The 22,551-nt window shown below is 46.1% G+C and overlaps 1 protein-coding gene across 2 annotated transcripts in view; it reads left to right on the top strand.

Moving 5' to 3' along the window:
- LOC311108782 (tumor protein D53 homolog) overlaps window positions 1–22,551 on the top strand; it is a 57,200-nt gene that overhangs the window by 32,632 nt on the left and 2,017 nt on the right. For both annotated transcript variants that reach the window (XM_084151529.1, XM_084151530.1), the window contains exon 4: window positions 17,208–17,309. In XM_084151529.1, coding sequence (XP_084007655.1) covers window positions 17,208–17,309 — 102 coding nt within the window. The remainder of the gene's footprint in view (window positions 1–17,207; window positions 17,310–22,551) is intronic.

The raw sequence follows: 22,551 nt of genomic DNA, 5'->3' as shown, positions 1-22,551 counted from the left end.
GGTGCGTGGAGTAGGAACAGGCCGGTCCATACCGGGAACACACACCAATGGCCTTAACTGCGGATCAGGAACGGGCCGGACCGGACTGGTAACACACTTCAGTCTCTCATGCCGTGCCACAACAACTTCCCTCCTTCCACTCGCCAATGGCTCCCGTACTCCGTTAGCCTTCTCTCCTTTTCTCCCTGTGGCAGCCTCCTGCTGCCCAGCTGCCCAAGCCATGTGCCCCCCCCAAAAAATTTCTTGGGGTTGCCTCTCTTCCACGGGCTTCCAGCCTCGCCTTCGCGCTGCCTCCTCGTACCACCTCCTCTCGGCTTTGGCTGCCTCCAGCTCTTCACGAGGGAGGCGATATTCTCCCGGTTGTGCCCAAGGATCCTTTCCGTCCAATAACTCTTCCCATGTCCCGACCTTAGGAGGCGTCCATAACTCCTGTGTAGGTAGGTCCTGTTGCCGCTTGTTACGCTGCTTGGTCCTTTTGTGGTGGGTTATTCTGTCACGATCGTCTGAAGGAGCGGACCAATGCGCAGCGTTGCGAGTGAACATGATGACTTTATTAATTAAAGCAACCACGAAGAAAACAACAAATGACGATACGTGAAGTTCAAAATACTGAAACACACTAACAGCAACACAGAAACAATAACCCACCAAACAAAGGAGAAAACACACAGAATATATATGGCTCCCAATCAGAGATAACGAGCCGACAGCTGACACTCGTTACCTCCGATTGGGAGTCACAGACCAATCACCATAGACACAAACAAAATGAAACTCACCCATCCCCAACACCACCAAATGAAATACACCCAAACACATGAAAATGAACAACCCTGGCTCAATTCTCAAAGTCCATAGAGCCAGAGTGTCACACATACACAAAAAAAAATTATGCACGCATGACTGTAAGTCGCTTTGGATAAAAGCGTCTGCTAAATCGCATATTATATTATTATTATTATGTAGTTCTGGGCTGATTCCTCACCATTCTCATGATCATTACAACTCCACGAGGTGAGATCTTGCATGGCGCCCCAGGCCTAGGGAGATTGACAGTTTTTTGTGTTTCTTCCATTTGCGACTAATCGCCTTGTGTAGGTCTACAATCTTGTCCCTGACATCCTTGGAGAGCTCTTTGGTCTTGGCCATGGTGGAGAGTTTGGAATCTGATTGATTGATTGCTTCTGTGGACAGGTGTCTTTTATACAGGTAACAAACTGAGATTAGGAGCACTCCCTTTAAGAGTGTGCTCCTAATCTCAGCTCGTTACCTGTATAAAAGACACCTGGGAGCCAGAAATCTTTATGATTTAGAGGGGGTCAAATACTTATTTCCCTCATTAAAATGCGAATCAATAATAACATTTTTGACATGCGTTTTTCTGGATTATTTTGTTGTTATTCTGTCTCTCACTGTTCAAATATACCTACCATTAAAATTATAGACTGATAATTTCTTTGTCAGTGGGCAAACGTACAAAATCCGCAGGGGATCAAATACTTTTTTTCCCTCACTGTATACAGTCGGCCTAGATTTCATTCCTCCATCTCGGCCTGTGTGTTTCCAGAGTGGCCTTGTCTCACTGGTTATTCAGTATTTTTTTTATTTATTTTTTTATTTCACCTTTATTTAACCAGGTAAGCCAGTTGAGAACAAGTTCTCATTTACAACTGCGACCTGGCCAAGATAAAGCAAAGCAGTGCGATAAAAACAACACAGAGTTACATATGGGGTAAAAAACATAAAGTCAAAAATACAACAGAAAATATATATACAGTGTGTGCAAATGTAGCAAGTTATGGAGGTAAGGCAATAAATAGGCTATAGTGCAAAATAATTACAATAGTATTAACACTGGAATGCTAGATGTGCAAGAGATTATGTGCAAATAGAGATACTGGGGTGCAAAAGAGCAAAATAAATAACAATATAGGGATGAGGTAGTTGGGTGGGCTAATTTCAGATGGGCTGTGTACAGGTGCAGTGATCGGTAAGGTGCTCTGACAACTGATGCTTAAAGTTAGTGAGGGAGATAAGAGTCTCCAGCTTCAGAGATTTTTGCAATTCGTTCCAGTCATTGGCAGCAGAGAACTGGAAGGAATGGCGGCCAAAGGAGGTGTTGGCTTTGGGAATGACCAGTGAGATATACCTGCTGGAGCGCAGACTACGGGTGGGTGCTGCTATGGTGACCAATGAGCTAAGATAAGGCGGGGATTTGCCTAGCAGTGATTTATAGATGGCCTGGAGCCAGTGGGTTTGACGACGAACATGTAGTGAGGACCAGCCAACAAGAGCGTACAGGTCACAGTGGTGGGTAGCGTATGGGGCTTTGGAGACAAAAGGGATTGCACTGTGATAGACTACATCCAATTTGCTGAGTAGAGTGTTGGAGGCTATTTTGTAAATGACATCGCCAAAGTCAAGGATCGGTAGGATAGTCAGTTTTACGAGGGCATGTTTGGCAGCATGAGTGAAGGAGGCTTTGTTGCGAAATAGGAAGCCAATTCTAGATTTAACTTTGGATTGGAGATTCTTTATGTGAGTCTGGAAGGAGAGTTTACAGTCTAACCAGACACCTAGGTATTTGTAGTAGTCCACATACTCTAGGTCAGACCCGTCAAGAGTGGTGATTCTAGTCGGGTGGGCGGGTGCCAGCAGCGTTCGATTGAAAAGCATGCATTTAGTTTTACTAGTGTTTAAGAGCAGTTGGAGGCTACTGAAGGAGTGTTGTATGGCATTGAAGCTCGTTTGGAGGTTTGTTAACACAGTGTCCAATGAAGGGCCAGATGTATACAAAATGGTGTCGTCTGCGTAGAGGTGGATCTGAGAGACACCAGCAGCAAGAGCGACATCATTGATATACACGGAGAAAAGTGTCGGCCCAAGAATTGAACCCTGTGGCACCCCCATAGAGACTGCCATAGGTCCAGACAACAGGCCCTCCGATTTGACACACTGAACTCTATCTGAGAAGTAGTTGGTGAACCAGGCGAGGCAGTCATTTGAGAAACCAAGGCTATTTAGTCTGCCAATAAGAATGCGGTGGTTGACAGAGTCGAAAGCCTTGGCCAGGTCGATGAAGACGGCTGCACAGTACTGTCTATTATCAATCGCGGTTATAATATCGTTTAGGACCTTGAGCGTGGCTGAAGTGCACCCATGACCAGCTCGGAAACCGGATTGCATAGCGGAGAAGGTACGGTGGTATTCGAAATGGTCGGTGATATGTTTGTTAACTTGGCTTTCAAATACTTTCGAAAGGCAGGGCAGGATGGATATAGGTCTGTAGCAGTTTGGATCTAGAGTGTCACCCCCTTTGAAGAGGGGGATGACCGCGGCAGCTTTCCAATCTCTGGGGATCTCAGACGTTATGAAAGAGAGGTTGAACAGACTAGTAATAGGGGTTGCGACAATTTCGGCGGCTAGTTTTAGAAAGAAAGGGTCCAGATTGTCTAGCCCAGCTGATTTGTAGGGGTCCAGATTTTGCAGCTCTTTCAAAACGTCAGCTGTCTGAATTTGTGTGAAGGAGAAGCGGGGGGGGGCATGGGCAAGTTTCAGCGGATCACTTACCAGAGTCACACTTTCAGTTACCAGAGTCACACTTTAACTAGGTGCTCAAATGAGCAGAGTGCCCCTCGCCATTCACCGTTACCATGGTGAGGGGGAACCGCAAGCCGCCAGGGCCAAGCAGATCCAGTGGTGCTGGATCTGCTGAGTGGCGCAGTGGTCTAAGGCACTGCATCGCAGTGCTAACTGTGCCACTAGAGATCCTGGTTCGAATCCAGGCTCTGTCGCAGCCGGCCGCGACCGGGAGACTCATGGGCGGCGCACAATTGGCCCAGCATCGTCCAGGGTAGGGGAGGTAATGGCCGGCAGGGATGTAGCTCAGTTGATTGAGCATGGCGTTTGCAACGCCAGGGTTGTGGGTTCGTTTCCCAGGGGGGGGGCAGTATAAAAAAATATCTATATATATATATATATATATATATATATATATATATATGTATTCACTAACTGTAAGTCGCTCTGGATAAGAGCGTCTGCTAAATGACAATTAAAAAAAAAAAAAAATTGATCATTGGCTGGACGGGAGAGGAGAGGAGATGAGGGGGCCTCCACTGTGTAAATGCCACAACATACAGTGGATATAAAAAGTCTACACATCCCTGTTAAAATGCCAGGTTTTTGTGATGTAAAAGAATGAGACAAAGATAAATCATGTCAGAACTTTTTCCACCTTTAATGTGACTTATAACGTGAACAATTCATTTGAAAAACAAACTGAAATCTTTGAGGGGGAAAAATAAAAAATAAAAAACTCACAATAACCTGGTTGCATAAGTGTGCACACCCTTAAACTAATACTTTGTTGATGTCACGGATTCTGCCGAGGCTGCTCCCCCTCCTGGTACGAGCAGGCGTCGGCGGTCGCCGTCCCCGGAGTACTAGCTGCCACCGATCTATGTTTCTGTGTGTGATTGCTTTTGTCTGTCTGTCACACCTGTGTCCTATTGTGTATTCATCACCTGTCCTATAAGTTCCGTCTTTTTGCTTGGTAGGATTGTGTGTTGTTGTTCGCCTGTCGTTGTGCTGCGTGTTTTGTTTCTTGTTTGCATTTTTTGTGTTTTACGCATGTTGCGTAAATGCTCGCCTCTTGTTGTTTGAGGTCGTTTGTTTTCCGTTTCCTTTTGGAAATTTTGAGTAAACTCTGTTGGACTGAGCCTCGGTGTCCTGCGCCTGACTTCCACCACACATACACCTCACCTCATGACAGAACAACACACCATCTCCATGGAGTCAGCAGGAACAGCGGCGATACCCGATTCCTTGGAGGACCGGATTAATTACCAGGACGCCATGATCCGGCAACTCGGGGTCGCCATGGACGAGGTGTCCAACAGTCTGCGCCGGTTGATGAATCGGGAGGTGCCCACGCCTTCTCACACCATCCCAGCACCAACGGCCAGTCCTCCTCTCTCAGCACCGGAACCCAGTGGCATTCGGCTCTCGCTCCCGAGGGCATATGACGGTTCTGCAGCCGGGTGTCAGGGCTTTCTCCTACAGGTAGAACTTTACCTTGCCACCATACACCCGGCGCCCTCGGGATACGAGAGCGTCTCCGCCCTCATCTCCTGTCTCTCCGGGAAGGCGTTGGAGTGGGCCAACGCCGAATGGAGGGGAATAGACGCCGCCACCATCACCTACGCGGAGTTTTCCCGCCGCTTCAGGACTGTCTTCGATCATCCACCTGAGGGGAAAGCGGCGGGAGAGCGTCTATTCCACCTCCGACAGGGGAAGAGGAGCGCACAGGAGTTCGCACTGGAGTTCCGGACACTAGCAGCGGATGCGGGATGGAATGAGAGGGCCCTCATTGACCACTATCGGTGTAGCCTACGAGAGGACGTTCGTCGTGAGATGGCCTGCAGGGACACCAACCTGTCGTTCGACCAGCTGGTGGACATCTCCATCAGTCTAGACACCCTGCTGGCTACCCGCGGACGTCCCGAGTGGGGGTCGTCCATTCCATCCTCCAGCACCTCCGAGCCTATTCCTATGGAGCTCGGGGGTGCTGGCGCTAGAGAGAGGAGGAGGGAGAACCCGAGGAGGGCCAACCCCTGCACCAACTGTGGCCGTGGAGGACACACCACGGCCAGGTGCTGGGGAGGGTCTTCTGAGAGAGGGGACAACAGGTCACGCACTGGGGAGTCATTTCAGGTGAGTAGGCGCCCCACTTACCCAGAGCTCTCTGTTGGTCACATGAGTATTCCTGTGCGTTTTCCACAGGTGGCACCTCATTCCCAGCATAAGGCGCTAGTAGATTCAGGCGCAGCTGGGAACTTTATTGATCGTAAATTTTGTGCTAGGTTAGGAATTCCCCTTCGGCCGGTAGAAGTTCCATTCCCTGTCCATGCATTAGACAGCCGGCCGTTGGGGTCGGGTCTGATCAGGGATGTCACAGCACCGCTGACGATGACTACGCAGGGGGGTCATGAGGAGATCATTCAGTTCTATCTGATTGACTCTCCTGCGTACCCAGTGGTGTTGGGGCTTCCCTGGTTAAGTACCCACGATCCTACCATAGCGTGGCAACAGAGGGCTCTTATGGAGTGGTCTGCCCAGTGTGTAGGGAGATGTCTAGGTGTTTCCATAGGGGCGACCTCGGTAGAGAGTCCGAACCAAGTGCCCGCACTGCGCATTCCCCCCGAGTATGAGGATTTAGCACTGGTCTTTAGTAAATCGAGGGCAGCAAGGCTACCTCCTCATAGACAGGGGGACTGTGCGATAAATATCCAGACTGGAGCAGCTCTTCCCAGGAGTCATGTGTATCCCCTGTCTCAAGAGGAGACAGCGGCTATGGAGACATACATAGCCGAGTCCTTGGCACAGGGATACATACGGCCCTCTATTTCCCCAGTCTCCTCGAGTTTCTTCTTTGTGAAGAAGAAGGACGGGGGATTGCGCCCGTGTATTGATTATCGTAGTCTCAATCAGATTACAGTTAAATACAGCTACCCACTGCCACTGATTGCGACGATGACGGAATCATTACGCGGAGCGCGATTCTTCACAAAGTTAGATCTCAGGAGCGCGTACAATCTGGTGCGCATTAAGGGGGGGGATGAATGGAAGACAGCATTTAGTACCACCTCGGGTCATTACGAGTATCTCGTCATGCCATACGGGTTAATGAATGCTCCTTCAGTCTTCCAATCCTTTGTTGACGAGATTTTCCGGGACATGCATGGGCAGGGTGTAGTAGTTTACATCGACGACATCCTGGTGTACTCTTCTACACGAGCCGAGCATGTAGCCCAGGTGCGCCGAGTATTGAGACGACTGTTGGAGCATGACTTGTATGTCAAGGCAGAGAAATGCCTGTTCTTCCAGGAGTCCGTCTCCTTTTTGGGTTATCGGTTGTCCGCGTCTGGCGTGGAGATAGAGGTAGATCGGGTATCGGCTGTGCGTAATTGGCAAACTCCAACCACCGTAAAAGAGGTGCAGCGGTTCTTGGGTTTTGCTAATTACTACCGGAGGTTTATCCGGGGCTTTGGACAGGTTGCAGTTCCCATTACGTCCCTGCTAAAGGGGGGTCCGGTGCGCTTGCAGTGGTCAGCTGAGGCGGACAGGGCATTTGTCAAACTGAAGAACCTGTTCGCCTCGGCCCCGGTGCTGGCGCATCCGGATCCCTCTTTGCCTTTCCAAGTAGAGGTGGACGCGTCCGAGACCGGTATTGGGGCAGTCCTGTCACAACGGTCCGGCACGCCACCTAAGCTCCGCCCCTGTGCATTCTACTCTAAGAAGCTCAGCTCGGCGGAGCGCAATTATGACGTTGGGGACAGGGAGCTGTTAGCTGTAGTCCAGGCCCTAAAGGTGTGGAGGCATTGGCTTGAGGGGGCTCAACACCCTTTCCTCATTCTGACTGATCACCGTAACCTGGAGTACATCCGGGCAGCTAGGAGATTGAACCCTCGTCAGGCTAGGTGGAACATGTTCCTGACCCGGTTTGTTTTTAAGATCACATACATCCCTGGGTCCCAGAACGGTAAGGCAGACGCCCTGTCCCGGCAGTATGACACAGAGGAGAGGTCCATTGAGCCTATTTCCATACTGCCGGAGTCTTGTCTGGTGGCTCCGGTAGTATGGGAGGTCGATGCGGAAATCGAGCGGGCGCTGCGTACCGACCCTACTCCCCCCGAGTGTCCTGTGGGGCGGACGTACGTTCCGCTCGAGGTTCGTGATCGGCTTATTTCTTGGGCTCATACATCACCCTCCTCTGGACATCCTGGTATTGGTCGGACGGTGCACTGCCTTAGCGTAAAATACTGGTGGCCAACGTTAGCCAGGGATGTGAGGGTTTATGTCTCCTCCTGCTCGGTATGTGCCCAGTGTAAGGCACCTAGACATTTGCCCAGAGGTAAGTTACATCCTCTGCCCGTTCCACAACGACCATGGTCCCACCTCTCGGTAGATTTTGTGACCGATCTACCCCCTTCCCAGGGTAATACCACCATTTTGGTCGTTGTGGATCGGTTTTCTAAGGCCTGTCGTCTCCTCCCACTGCCGGGTCTCCCTACTGCCCTACAGACCGCCGAGGCCCTCTTTACCCACGTGTTCCGGCACTATGGGGTCCCCGAGGATATTGTGTCCGACCGAGGTCCCCAGTTCACCTCCAGAGTCTGGGGGGCTTTCATGGAACGCCTGGGGGTCTCGGTTAGCCTTACCTCGGGGTACCACCCAGAGAGCAATGGGCAGGTTGAACGTGTGAACCAGGATGTGGGTAGGTTTTTGAGGTCCTATTGCCGGGACCGGCCGGAGGAGTGGTCGAGGTATATCCCCTGGGCAGAGATGGCCCAGAACTCTCTCCGCCACTCCTCCACCGGATTAACACCTTTCCAGTGTATTTTAGGGTATCAGCCGGTCCTGGCACCGTGGCACGAGAGCCAGACCGAGGCCCCTGCGGTGGACGAGTGGATTCGGCGCTCGGAGGAGACGTGGGACGCTGCCCATGTCCATCTGCAGCGTGCCATCCGTCAACAAAAGGCGAGCGCCGATCGCCACCGCAGTGAGGGGCCGGTGTACGCACCGGGAGATCGAGTCTGGCTCTCGACTCGAAACCTGCCCCTCCGCCTGCCCTGCCGGAAGCTGGGTCGGCGGTTTGTGGGGCCCTTTAAAGTCCTGAGAAGGTTGAACGAGGTGTGTTACAGGTTACAACTGCCTATAGAGTACAAAAATATTAACCCCTCGTTCCATGTGTCTCTTCTCAGGCCGGTGGTAGCTGGTCCACTCCAGGAGAATGAGATAGGAGAGACCCCTCCGCCCCCTTTGGACATCGAGGGGGCCCCGGCGTACAGAGTCCGGACCATCTTGGACTCGAGGCGCCGGATGAGTGGTCTCCAGTATCTCGTGGAGTGGGAGGGGTACGGTCCGGAGGAACGGTGCTGGGTGCCCAGGAGGGACATCCTCGATCCATCCCTCCTGACTGATTTCCACCGTGGGCATCCCACGCGCCCGGGTCCGCGTCCTCCTGGCCGTCCCCGAGGCCGGGGTCGGCGCACGGCTGGAGCCGCGCGTCAAGGGGGGGGTACTGTCACGGATTCTGCCGAGGCTGCTCCCCCTCCTGGTACGAGCAGGCGTCGGCGGTCGCCGTCCCCGGAGTACTAGCTGCCACCGATCTATGTTTCTGTGTGTGATTGCTTTTGTCTGTCTGTCACACCTGTGTCCTATTGTGTATTCATCACCTGTCCTATAAGTTCCGTCTTTTTGCTTGGTAGGATTGTGTGTTGTTGTTCGCCTGTCGTTGTGCTGCGTGTTTTGTTTCTTGTTTGCATTTTTTGTGTTTTACGCATGTTGCGTAAATGCTCGCCTCTTGTTGTTTGAGGTCGTTTGTTTTCCGTTTCCTTTTGGAAATTTTGAGTAAACTCTGTTGGACTGAGCCTCGGTGTCCTGCGCCTGACTTCCACCACACATACACCTCACCTCATGACAGTTGAAGCACCTTTTGATTTTATTACAGCACTCAGTCTTTTTGGGTAGGAGTCTATTAGCATGGCACATCTTGACCTGGCAATATTTGCCCACTCTTCTTTGCAAAAGCGCTCCAAATCTGCCAGATTGCGAGGACATCTCCTGTGCACAGCCCTCTTCAGATCACTCCAGAGATGTTCAATTGGATTTAGGTCTGGGCTCTGGCTGGGCCATTCCAAAACGTTAATCTTCTTCTGGTGAAGCCATGCTTTTGTGGATTTGGATGTGTGCTTTAGGTCGTTGTCATGCTGAAAGGTGAACTTCCTCTTCATCTTCAGCTTTCTAACGGACGCCTGAAGGTTTTTTGCCAAAATTGCCTGGTATTTGGAACTGTTCATAATTCCCTCCACCCTGACTAAGGCCCCGGTTCCAGCTGAAGAAAAACAGCCCCAAAGCATGATGCTGCCACCACCATGCTTCACTGTGGGTATGGTGTTCTTTGGGTGATGTGCAGTGTTGTTTTTGCGCCAAACATACTTTTTGGAATTATGGCCAAAAAGTTCAACCTTGGTTTCATCAGACCATAACACATTTTCCCACGTGCTTTTGGGGGACTTGATGTTTGTTTTTGTGAACTTCAGCCGGGCTTGGATGTTTTTCTTGGTAAGAAAAGGCTTCCGTCTTGCCACCCTACCCCATAGCCCATTCATATGAAGAATACGGGAGATTGTTGTCACATGTAGCACACACAGCCAGTACTTGCCAGAAATTCCTGCAGTTCCTTTAATGTTGCTGTAGGCCTCTTGGAAGCCTCCCTGACCAGTTTTCTTCTTGTCTTTTCATATATTTTGGAGGGACGTTCAGTTCTTGGTAATGTCTCTGTTGTGCCATATTTTCTCCACTTGATGATGACTGTCTTCACTGTGTTCCATGGTATATGTAATGCTTTGGAAATTATTTCGTACCCTTCTCCTGACTGATATCTTTCAACAATGAGATCCCTCTGATGCCTTGGAAGCTCTCTGTGGACCATGGCTTTTGCTCTGAGATGCAACTAAGAAAATGTCAGGAAAATCCTACTAGAACAGCTGAACTTTATTTGTGATTAATCAGAGTCACTTTAAATGATGGCAGGTGTGTAATGACTTCTATTTAACATGACTTTGAATGTGATTGGTTAATTCTGAACACAGCCACATCCCCAGTTATAAGTGTGTCTCCCGAGTGGCGCAGTGGTCTAAGGCACTGCATCGCAGTGCTAGCTGTGCCACCATCCTGGTTTGAATCCAGGCTCTGTTGTAGCCAGCCGCGACCGGGAGACCCATGGGGCGGCGCACAATTGTCCCAGCGTCGTCCAGGGTAGGGGAGGGAATGGCCGGCAGGGATTTGGCTCAGTTGGTAGAGTTGTGGGTTCAATTCCCACGGGGGGCCAGTATAAAAAAATAATGTATGCACTCACTAACTGTAAGTCGCTCTGTATAAGAGCGTCTGCTAAATGACTAAAATGTAAAATAAGAGGGTGTTCACACTTATGCAAGCAGGTTATTGTAAGGTTTTCATTTTTCATTTTTCCCCCTTGAAGATTTCAGTTTGTTTTTCAATTGAATTGTTCACATTATAGGTCACATTAACAGTGGAAAAAGTTCTGACATGATTTATCTTTGTCTCATTCTTTTACATCACAAAAACCTGGCATTTTAACAGGGGTGTGTAGACTTTTATATCCACTGTATCTCCTTAATCTCCAGTCTCAACACCAATGCAAAACAAAGACAACAGGGACAAGTGTAAAGGAGGTCAACAACTCCCTCATAACAGCTGAGCTGTATCTATTGTCAGTGTGGTTTGTTGTTGGCGTCCGTTGTTGTTGATGTTAGGTGATATTATTTATCTTTCTCTCTCTCAGGCTTTGCTGCTAGAAATGTGTTCATTTGCAGATATAAATGTGTTCAACATCCACTGAAGTAGCTAGAAAGTTTACTAGATAGCTACAGTAGTTGCCTTGGTAACCAAACAGACTTGCTAGTTTAGCTAACGAAACCATCAGTCCTAGCTTGCTATTTTGAAAATCGAATTCAGCAATGCCAATAATGTTTTCAATTTCAACTTTTGCTTTCAAAAGCAGCTCAAATATAGAATATGTAAGAATGAATTATAGCCATTGAATTCTACCGTGCTGATATACCGTGCTGATATACGTTATAGGGAAATAATGGATGCTCTAGAATGCCCTTCAAGCCAATCAGAAACGAGTATTCAACAATGCGATGGTATAATTAAGCAATAAGGCACAAGAGGCAGTGCTGTATCATTAATACAGTCACAGGTGAATGGCATTGTTGGTCAACCCATTTACCTGTGACAGTATTCATGATATAGCACTGCCTCACGTGCCTTATAGCTTTTATAAAACTCTTACCAAAATATTGCAATAACAATTAATTACATATTTTCATTAAACAGTTATTTTGATAAGTCCATTCATACAATTTCATTCTTCCACCAGAAGATATAGTCCGGACAAAAAGCAGGTTGTTAGTTCTTTTGGTCATGTTGCTACAGACGCGACCAGTCGTTTAATTATTTTTGCATAGTTGCTATGTAAAAGGACTCGTTGTCCGTTCTAAACAAAATGGTTCGTATGCAGCCTGGATAACTTCTTGTGACTTGCTAGCTAGCTAGCCAACTTCAGCTAAGTCAGTCACGTCAAACATTGAACCTGCAATGACAGTACACAAGCTGCATTTTCGTTTGTTTGAGCTTTTTTTCTATTGGCATTTATATGGATATGTCCATGATAATGAGGTTTGTGCATGATTTCGACTGGATGAGAAAAAGTTTACATGGAAACCATGTGTTTGATGAGTTCGATACCATTCCATTAATTCCGTTCCAGCCATTACTATGAGCCCGTCCTCCCCAATTAAGGTGCCACCAACCTCCTGTGTTCTAGAACTACATGTTATAAAAGCACATTGCACAATCCATGGGTCAGATTTAGACCATAGACTAAGTCTGGACACCATTCACTCTATGGTACTACAGAGATCAAAATTCAAAAGTGAAGGACAGGCAGACAGCAAGGCTTATATTAACTCCCGCTGTACCAAACTAAATGATAGGCTGGAAGCAAGGGGAAATAATGTTCGAGTTGAGATAAATACAAGAGATTACTCGGACAGCAACATGAACATCATATTCTTATGGAGGCGTAGTGATAATTTTCAGATGGAACTGAGGTGTGTCTGTGGCGGCCAATACAGCACGGCTTGGAACGCTGCTCGTCCAATCAGCATCCAGGATCCATCCAAACAACCAGTTTTATAAACTGCACTTAATGCATCGTACAAATGCAGTTATCTCTTTGCCTTGAAATAACAGGACTTCATTCCGATAAGGTGATGGCATGCGCTGGTGTTAAGGGAAGTACAGGGGTTTCTTAGGGTCGTTGTAGATTTCCATGCAGTCTGTGTCTAATGCACAGAGTGGTAATCAGGCTCTATGGTCTGGGGCTCTGAGAGGGTGGAAGCTAGGCAGGCCGCACATCCTGGTCTCATAGACTAGACGTAACATAGTAAATCCGGGACACTCAAATTAGTATGATATATTACGTTTGTTATGGTTATACAGTGGGGAAAAAAGTATTTAGTCAGCCACCAATTGTGCAAGTTCTCCCACTTAAAAAGATGAGAGAGGCCTGTAATTTTCATCATATGTACACGTCAACTATGACAGACAAATTGAGGAAAAAAAATCCAGAAAATCACATTGTAGGATTTTTAATGAATTTATTTGCAAATTATGGTGGAAAATAAGTATTTGGTCACCTACAAACAAGCAAGATTTCTGGCTCTCACAGACCTGTAACTTCTTCTTTAAGAGGCTCCTCTGTCCTCCACTCGTTACCTGTATTAATGGCACCTGTTTGAACTTGTTATCAGTATAAAAGACACCTGTCCACAACCTCAAACAGTCACACTCCAAACTCCACTATGGCCAAGACCAAAGAGCTGTCAAAGGACACCAAAAACAAAATTGTAGACCTGCACCAGGCTGGGAAGACTGAATCTGCAATAGGTAAGCAGCTTGGTTTGAAGAAATCAACTGTGGGAGCAATTATTAGGAAATGGAAGACATACAAGACCACTGACAATCTCCCTCGATCTGGGGCTCCACGCAAGATCTCACCCCGTGGGGTCAAAATGATCACAAGAACGGTGAGCAAAAATCCCAGAACCACACGGGGGGACCTAGTGAATGACCTGCAGAGAGCTGGGACCAAAGTAACAAAGCCTACCATCAGTAACACACTACGCCGCCAGGGACTCAAATCCTGCAGTGCGAGACGTGTCCCCCTGCTTAAGCCAGTACATGTCCAGGCCCGTCTGAAGTGCATTTGGATGATCCAGAAGAGGATTGGGAGAATGTCATATGGTCAGATGAAACCAAAATATAACTTTTTGGTAAAAACTCAACTCGTCATGTTTGGAGGACAAAGAATGCTGAGTTGCATCCAAAGAACACCATACCTACTGTGAAGCATGGGGTTGGAAACATCATGCTTTGGGGCTGTTTTTCTGCAAAGGGACCAGGACGACTGATCCGTGTAAAGGAAAGAATGAATGGGGCCATGTATCGTGAGATTTTGAGTGAAACCCTCCTTCCATCAGCAAGGGCATTGAAGATGAAACGTGGCTGGGTCTTTCAGCATGACAATGATCCCAAACACACCGCCCGGGCAACGAAGGAGTGGCTTCGTAAGAAGCATTTCAAGGTCCTGGAGTGGCCTAGCCAGTCTCCAGATCTCAACCCCATAGAAAATCTTTGGAGAGAGTTGAAAGTCTGTGTTGCCCAGCGACAGCCCCAAAACATCACTGCTCTAGAGGAGATCTGCATGGAGGAATGGGCCAAAATACCAGCAACAGTGTGTGAAAACCTTGTGAAGACTTACAGAAAACGTTTGACCTGTGTCATTGCCAACAAAGGGTATATAACAAAGTATTGAGAAACTTTTGTTATTGACCAAATACTTATTTTCCACCATCATATGCCAATAAATTCATTAAAAATCCTACAATGTGATTTTCTGGATTTTTTTTTCTCATTTTGTCTGTCATAGTTGACGTGTACCTATGATGAAAATTACAGGCCTCTCTCATCTTTTTAAGTGGGAGAACTTGCACAATTGGTGGCTGACTAAATACTTTTTTTCCCCACTGTATAAGACAGATGGTTACTTATAGCAAAAAGTAGGGTGGTTGGTCGGGGTTAATGGGTAGGCGTATAACGCGAACGTCTAGCAACCAAAGGTTGCGAGTTCGAATCTCATCACGGACAACTTTAGCATGTTAGCTAATTAGCAACTTTTCAATTATCTACTACTTTTTAGCTACTTTGCAACTACTTAGCATGTTAGCTAACCCTTCCCCTAACCTTAACCGTTTTAGCTAACCCTTCCCCTAACCCTAACCCCTAGCCTAGCTAACGTTAGCCAGCTAGCTAACGTTGCTACCCAGCCACCTAGCTAGAATTCGTAACATATCATACATTTTGCAAATTCGTAACATATAATACGAATTGTAATTCGTAACATATCATACGAAATGGGTGATGGACATCCACTAATTAATACATACCATACGAAACGTAGCTTAACATACTACATGTAGTATCTCAGATTTATGTACAGAATAACACAAAATGCTCTGAGACCAGGTTGAGCTGCAGACTAGCAGGCTGTTAGGCCTAGAAAACAAAGAGGAAAATCAATGCTTCCCTTTGTAGGCCAGCGCCCTAACAGTGGTATTTAAGCTGTTCAAATGATCAAAATTATGCTCTCCTCTGTTTGCCATCGATTCTGCAGCATCAATAGGGAAACAGTCTTTCTCATCTGTGCCATGCTCAGAGTACAGTGCCTTCGGAAAGTATTCAGACCCCTTGACTTTTTCCACATTTTGTTACGTTACAGCCTTATTCTAAAATGTATTTATATATTTTTTTATCTACACACAATACCCCATAATGACAAAGCAAAAACAGGTTTTTAGAATTGTTTGCTAATTTATACAAAATAAAAAACTGAAATATCACATTTACATAAGTATTCAGACCCTTTACTCAGTACTTTGTTGAAGCGCCTTTGGCAGCGATTACAGCATCGAGTCTTCTTGGGTATGACGCTACATGCTTGGCACACCTGCATTTGGGGAGTTTCTCCCATTCTTCCCTGCAGATCCTCTCAAGCTCTGTCAGGTTGGATGGGGAGTGTTGCTTCACAGCTATTTTCAGGTCTCTCCAGAGATGTTCGATCGGCTTCAAGTCTGGGCTCTTGTTGGACCACTCAAGGACATTCAGAGACTTGTCCCGAAGCCACTCCTGTGTTTCCTTGGCTGTGTGCTTAGGGTCGTTGTCCTGTTAGAAGGTGAACCTTCGCCCCCAGTCTGAGGTCCTGAGAGTTCTGGAGCTGGTTTTCATTAAGGATCTCTCTGTACTTTGCTCCGTTCCTCTTTGCCACAATCCTGACTAGTCTCCCAATCCCTGCCACTGCAAAACATCCCCACAGCATAATGCTGCCACCACCATGCTTCACCGTAGGGATGGTGCCAGGTTTCCTCCAGATGAGATGCTTGGCATTCAGGCCAAAGAGTTCAATCTTGGTTTCATCAGACCAGAGAATCTTGTTTCTCATGGTCTGAGAGTCTTTAGGTGCCTTTTGGCAAACTCCAAGCGGGCTGTCATGTGCCTTTTTACTGAGGAGTGGCTTCCGCCTACCATAAAGGCCTGATTGATGGAGTGCTGCAGAGATGGTTGTCCTTCTGGAATGTTCTTCCATCTCCACAGAAGAACTCTAGAGCTCTGTCAGAGTGACCATTGGGTTCTTGGTCACCTCCCTGACCAAGGCCCTTCTCCCCCGATTGCTCAGTTTGGCCGGGCGACCAGCTCTAGGAAGAGTCTTTGTGGTTCCAAACTTCTTCCATTGAAGAATGATGGAGACCTCTGTGTTCTTGGCGACCTTCAATGCTGCATAAATGTTTTTGTACCCTTCCCCAGATCTCTGCCTCGACACAATCCTGTCTCGGAGCTCTATGAACAATTCCTTCGACGTCATGGCTTGGTTTTTGCTCTGACATGCACTGTGAACTGTGGGACCTTATATAGACAGGTGTGTGCCAATCAAGTTTTACAAGGATGATCAATGGAAAGGGGATGCACCTGAGCTCAATTTCGAGTCTCATAGCAAAGGGTCTGAATACTTATGTAAAGGTATTTCTGTTTTTTATTTTTAATACATTTGCAAAAATGTCTAAAAACCTGTTTTTCTCTTTGTCATAATGGGGTATTTTGTGTGTAGATTGCTGAGGGAAATGTTTTATTTAATCCATTTTAGAATAAAGCTGTAACGTAACAAAATGTGGAAAAAGTAAAAGGGTCTGAATACTTTTCGAAGGCACTGAATGTATACTATATGCAATGAATAAAAATGAATCAAATCTGCTGTCCACAGGTAAATGATATTCCCCTCGGTCATGTTTGTATAGATATGTTAATCCCTGTCCTGATTGTGATGCTGAGCTGGAGTATCAGTTACACCCTGGCTCCGACTCTGACTATGAAACTAATCTGTGTGTGTGGAGTGAACAGTGTTCTGGACAGGGACGGGAAGAGCGCAGGAGTGGCTATCCTAAGGTATCCTGTTCTGTGTCTGTTTTAATAATCACTGTCTTGTGTTTTCATTTGGCCAGGTACAAAAAGACGTCGGAGACGTTGAGCACGGCAGGTCAGAAGACATCAGCAGCGTTCACCACACTGGGAACAGCCATCAGCAGGAAGTTTGGGGATATGAGGTACGGTGTCACTGGTGCCTATAGCAACCACACAACATCAAAATATTTAATATCCTATCAACTAAATCCTTACGCTACATCTTTAAGCCTATAGCTATTGAAACAGAATACAGGGGCCCTCCAGTCAGAATGACCATGCTCCTCCCTCATCTCTGCTTCTCTGCAGCCAGTCTGCCTTGTCATGTGCCCAATCCTGACTGTTGCTGGGGTTGACCCAGACAATCTGTTTACAGGGGACATGTTTGTGTTGCGTAAGCCCAGAGTAAGAAGCTTTCTGCAGGCCAGATTGGATGCAGGCCGGGGTGAGGTGGGATCAGTGCTGGGAGAGCTGTGGGCTAGCCTGCAGTAACCCTCGGGGTGGCTCCTGACCACTATCGGCCCTGAAGGACTGGTGCACCTCCATGGCTGGCCAGAATGCTGGCTCTACACTCAGCCACTGGGGAGCTATCGTATCATAGACAGCTGTCCCTGGTGTCACTTGTAATGCAATACTCAGACTAGCCATGACAAAAAAAACAAAAAACATTGTAAAGTGGTTATTCCACTGGCTATAAGGTGAATGCACCTATTTGTAAGTCGCTCTGGATAAGAGCGTCTGCTAAATTTACATTTTAGCAGACGCTCTTATCCAGAGCGACTTACAGTTAGTGAATACATATTTTTTTTATACTGGCCCCCTGTGGGAATCGAACCCACAACCCTGGCGTTGCAAACGCCATGCTCTATCAACTGAGCTACATCCCTGCCGGCCATTCCCTCCCCTACCCTGGACGACGCTGGGCCAATTGTGCGCCGCCCATGAGTCTCCCGGTCGCGGCCAGCTGCGACAGAGCCTGGATTCGAACCAGGATCTAGTGGCACAGTTAGCACTGCGATGCAGTGCCTTAGACCACTGCGCCACTCAGGAGTTAAATGGCGTAAATGTAAATGTAAAGGAAAACTGGGAATTACTGTTAAAGTGAGGGAAAAAAGTATTTGAACCCCTGCTGATTTTGTACGTTTACCCACTGACAAAGACATGATCCGTCTATAATTTTAATGGTAGGTTTATTTGAACAGTGACAGAGAATAACAACAAAACAATCCAGAAAAACGCATGTCAAAAATGTTATACATTTATTTGCATTTTAATGAGGGATATAAGTATTTGACCCCTCTGCAAAACATGACTTAGTACTTGGTGGCAAAACCCTTGTTGGCAATCACAGAGGTCAGACGTTTCTTGTAGTTGGCCACCAGGTTTGCACACATCTCAGGAGGGATTTTGTCCCACTCCTCTTTGCAGATCTTCTCCAAGTCATTAAGGTTTCGAGGCTGACGTTTGGCAACTCAAACCTTCAGCTCCCTCCACAGATTTTCTATGGGATTAAGGTCTGGAGACTGGCTAGGCCACTCCAGGACCTTAATGTGCTTCTTCTTGAGCCACTCCTTTGTGGCCTTGGCCGTGTGTTTTGGGTCATTGTCATGCTGGAATACCCATCCACGACCCATTTCCAATGCCCTGGCTGAGGGAAGGAGGTTCTCACCCAAGATTAGATAGTACATGGCCCCGTCCATCGTCCCTTTGATGCTGTGAAGTTGTCCTGTCCCCTTAGCAGAAAAACACTCCCAAAGCATAATGTTTCCACCTCCATGTTTGACGGTGGGGATGGTGGTCTTGGGGTCATAGGCAGCATTCCTCCTCCTCCAAACACGGCGAGTTGAGTTGATGCCAAAGAGCTCGATTTTGGTCTCATCTGACCACAACACTTTCACCCAGTTCTCCTCTGAATCATTCAGATGTTCATTGGCAAACTTCAGACGGGCCTGTATATGTGGTTTCTTGAGCAGGGGGACCTTGCGGGCGCTGCAGGATTTCAGTCCTTCACGGCGTAGTGTGTTACCAATTGTTTTCTTGGTGACTATGGTCCCAGCTGCCTTGAGATCATTGACAAGATCCTCCCGTGTAGTTCTGGGCTGATTCCTCACCGTTCTCATGATCATTGCAACTCCACGAGGTGAGATCTTGCATGGAGCCCCAGGCCGAGGGAGATTGACAGTTATTTTGTGTTTCTTCCATTTGCGAATAATCACACCAACTGTTGTCACCTTCTCACCAAGCTGCTTGGCGATGGTCTTGTAGCCCATTCCAGCCTTGTGATTGATTGCTTCTGTGGACAGGTGTCTTTTATACAGGTAACAAGCTGAGATTAGGAGCACTCCCTTTAAGAGTGTGCTCCTAATCTCAGCTCGTTACCTGTATAAAAGACACCTGGGAGCCAGAAATCTTTCTGATTGAGAGGGGGTCAAATACTTATTTCCCTCATTAAAATGCAAATCAATTTATAACATTTTTGACATGGGTTTTTCTGGATTTTTGTTGTTGTTATTCTGTCTCTCACTCTTCAAATAATAAACCTACCATTCAAATTATAGACTGATCATTTCTTTGTCAGTGGGCAAACGTACAAAATCAGCACGGGATCAAATACTTTTTTCCCTCACTGTATGCCTGTCCATGTTATTTAGTGTGTGTTGTAGAGGTGTCAAGAGTCTTTGTTTTGTTATTTTAATGTCATCGTCATTATTGCATGATAATAACACATAACAAAATACTTTAATAGTGTATTTACCAACCAATGTTATGTATGAAATCATGTTTAACATTAATCCAGAGAGACAAATAGACGTTCCTTCATGTATTCCAGCATGTTTGGCTTTGAGTTAATGTATCCCACAAATGCGTTCCTGTGTGGATTTTTCGTGTGAATTACATATACAGTACAACACATTATTTTAACTATGTTGCCCAGTGAAATGAAAAAGGGTATGCCCTGGCCCACTTGCATTGGATTTGAAAAAAAGTATTATTTAGCTACGAGTTACCAGACAGAGCAAGGTATGTTGCCTGTGGTGATACTTGCTGCTGGCTTTACTTGGGCGACTCCCTTACTGTAATGAAACCTTCGGCACTACAGACTGCAGGTTTTTTTTAAATAGTTGCAACCCAAACATTTGCATTCTACTTCATAATGTAGGCCTACAGTACAGCATACGGTATGGCATTACCATAGCTTGGATGATTGATTGGTTAACTGTAGGTTTGAGATGTGTGTGGACTGGATCTTTAAATGTGGCTTTTCTTGAATAGAAGATGAATTTAACTCTTTGCTGTGTTTCTAAAATGAAGTCACATAATGTACAGTATAAGCAGGACACTTGATACTGTCATTCAAATCTCTTAAAATAGGTTTGTTTTTTCATCCCTTTCTATGCATCAAAAGATCAAATTCACTTGGGTAAGATATTGTGTTTTAGTGTTATCTCAGTATTCATATACCTCTGATTTGGAGTCAGATAATCCGTACGTGTTTGCTATGACTGCACTGAAACTAGTCAAAAGACCAACTAAGATGGTGGTCATTTACTCACGTAAATATGAGAGTAATTAGGATGATGACTACCAACTGAATGGGATAATTTGCAGTATTCTATCGATTTGATTGTTGAGACAGTTCCAGTGCAGTCACATAATACTGTATAAGCAAGCTCCTCAGATCTGTAGCAAACTGACCAGTAGGCATGCATGACTTAAAGTGTTGTTGACAATAGCATGTTTTACTTGTAGGTAGTCCAATATGGTTACAGTTGAGATTATTTTTCTTTCTCTTTTGAACCTTGTGTAGATGTAGCTCTGTATAAGTTGTTAGTCAGAGAAATATGAATAAGTCATCACTTTAGATGATACTGCATGACTAAGTCGTCTAAGAACAGTGTTGAGGTGTAGTGAACTACATGTAATTTAACTACATAAATGTTTTGCAGTAGCTTTGTGGTAGTTGAACTGAATTCAAATAGTAGTGTTTTCAGTAGTAAATTACTTTTTTTTGCCATGTAGCGGTGTAGCTAACTACTGGAACTACACACTACTTTTTTTTGCAAAAATACAATATGGGTGAAGTAGGCAATACTTTCCTTTCTTTTTCGGCATCAGGCCTGCCTAATTCTCACTTGAAACATCGTTTTTGTGTTTATTAGGCAAAATTCACATTCTGTTAACAACTGACTCCAGAATGGTCTGTTCTTGCAATTTGTAGTCTATGACATATCAGATTTAGATATGATAATTTATCTTGAAGTAGTTTGGATGTAGTGAACTACTTTTTCAAAGTAACTTTAGTTAAGTCAACTATATTTTTCTTAAAGGTAGCTTTAGTGTAGCTTAACTTCTTCCGGTGTGAAGTAATTGGTAGCTTGGTCAACTACATTTTCTGAGTTGCTTTCCCAACACTGTCTAAAAACATATATCATATTACACTGTAAGCTATTAGATTCGTCTATAATATTTAAATCTAAGATGTATGTTTCTTTTAGGCAATCAGATGATGGGTAAATCTCTATTATAGAAATGCCTAGAAAGTTGCCCTGCTGCAGTACTGTAGACTAAAGTGAGTGCTTGCTGAGCCTGTACTGTGCTGTACTGTGTCTTTGTGTGTGTGCATGTGCGAGCATGCGTGTGCGTGGGTGCGCAAGCATGCGTGTGTGCTCTGTGATTTCTGCTTTCTGTAAATCCATGTTAATGATTTAACTCCTCTCTTACCTGGGCCATGCTCTCTTGGGACAGCTACTCTATCCGCCACTCAATGAGCATGCCTGCTATGAGGTAATTGTGTGTAGCCTACTTTGTGTGTAGTGATAGAGTTAATCCTCCACTAGATCCCCATCCTTAGCCACCCAGTCATTCTTGTTGTCTTAAGGCTGAATGTTTGTAAGCATTATGATGAGGAGAATTGGTATTGGTTCAGAATTTACAGGTGAAACAGGCTTGCATTGTAATATTGGTATATTTACTGCAGCAGTCATCAGGACAAGATAAATACATTTCTAGCTATCTGACCTGCTTATTAGAAGCAACCTTTCAATTACACTGAGCATACAGGTCTTCTCACAGTGTTGTGTTGATAGAGGACTGTAAGTGCAGGCAGCTTTAGTATAGAGAGGACTGTAAGTGCAGGCAGCTTTAGTATAGAGGACTGTAAGTGCAGGCAGCTTTAGTATAGAGGACTGTAAGTGCAGGCAGCTTTAGTATAGAGGACTGTAAGGTCAGACAGCTTTAGTATAGAGGACTGTAAGTGCAGGCAGCTTTAGTATAGAGGACTGTAAGCGCAGGCAGCTTTAGTATAGAGGACTGTAAGTGCAGGCAGCTTTAGTATAGAGGACTGTAAGTGCAGGCAGCTTTAGTATAGAGGACTGTAAGTGCAGG

Source organism: Coregonus lavaretus, assembly GCF_964263955.1.
Source record: "Coregonus lavaretus genome assembly, chromosome: 33".
Lineage (NCBI taxonomy): Eukaryota > Metazoa > Chordata > Actinopteri > Salmoniformes > Salmonidae > Coregonus > Coregonus lavaretus.
This window is presented reverse-complemented; position numbering and strand designations above follow the sequence as displayed.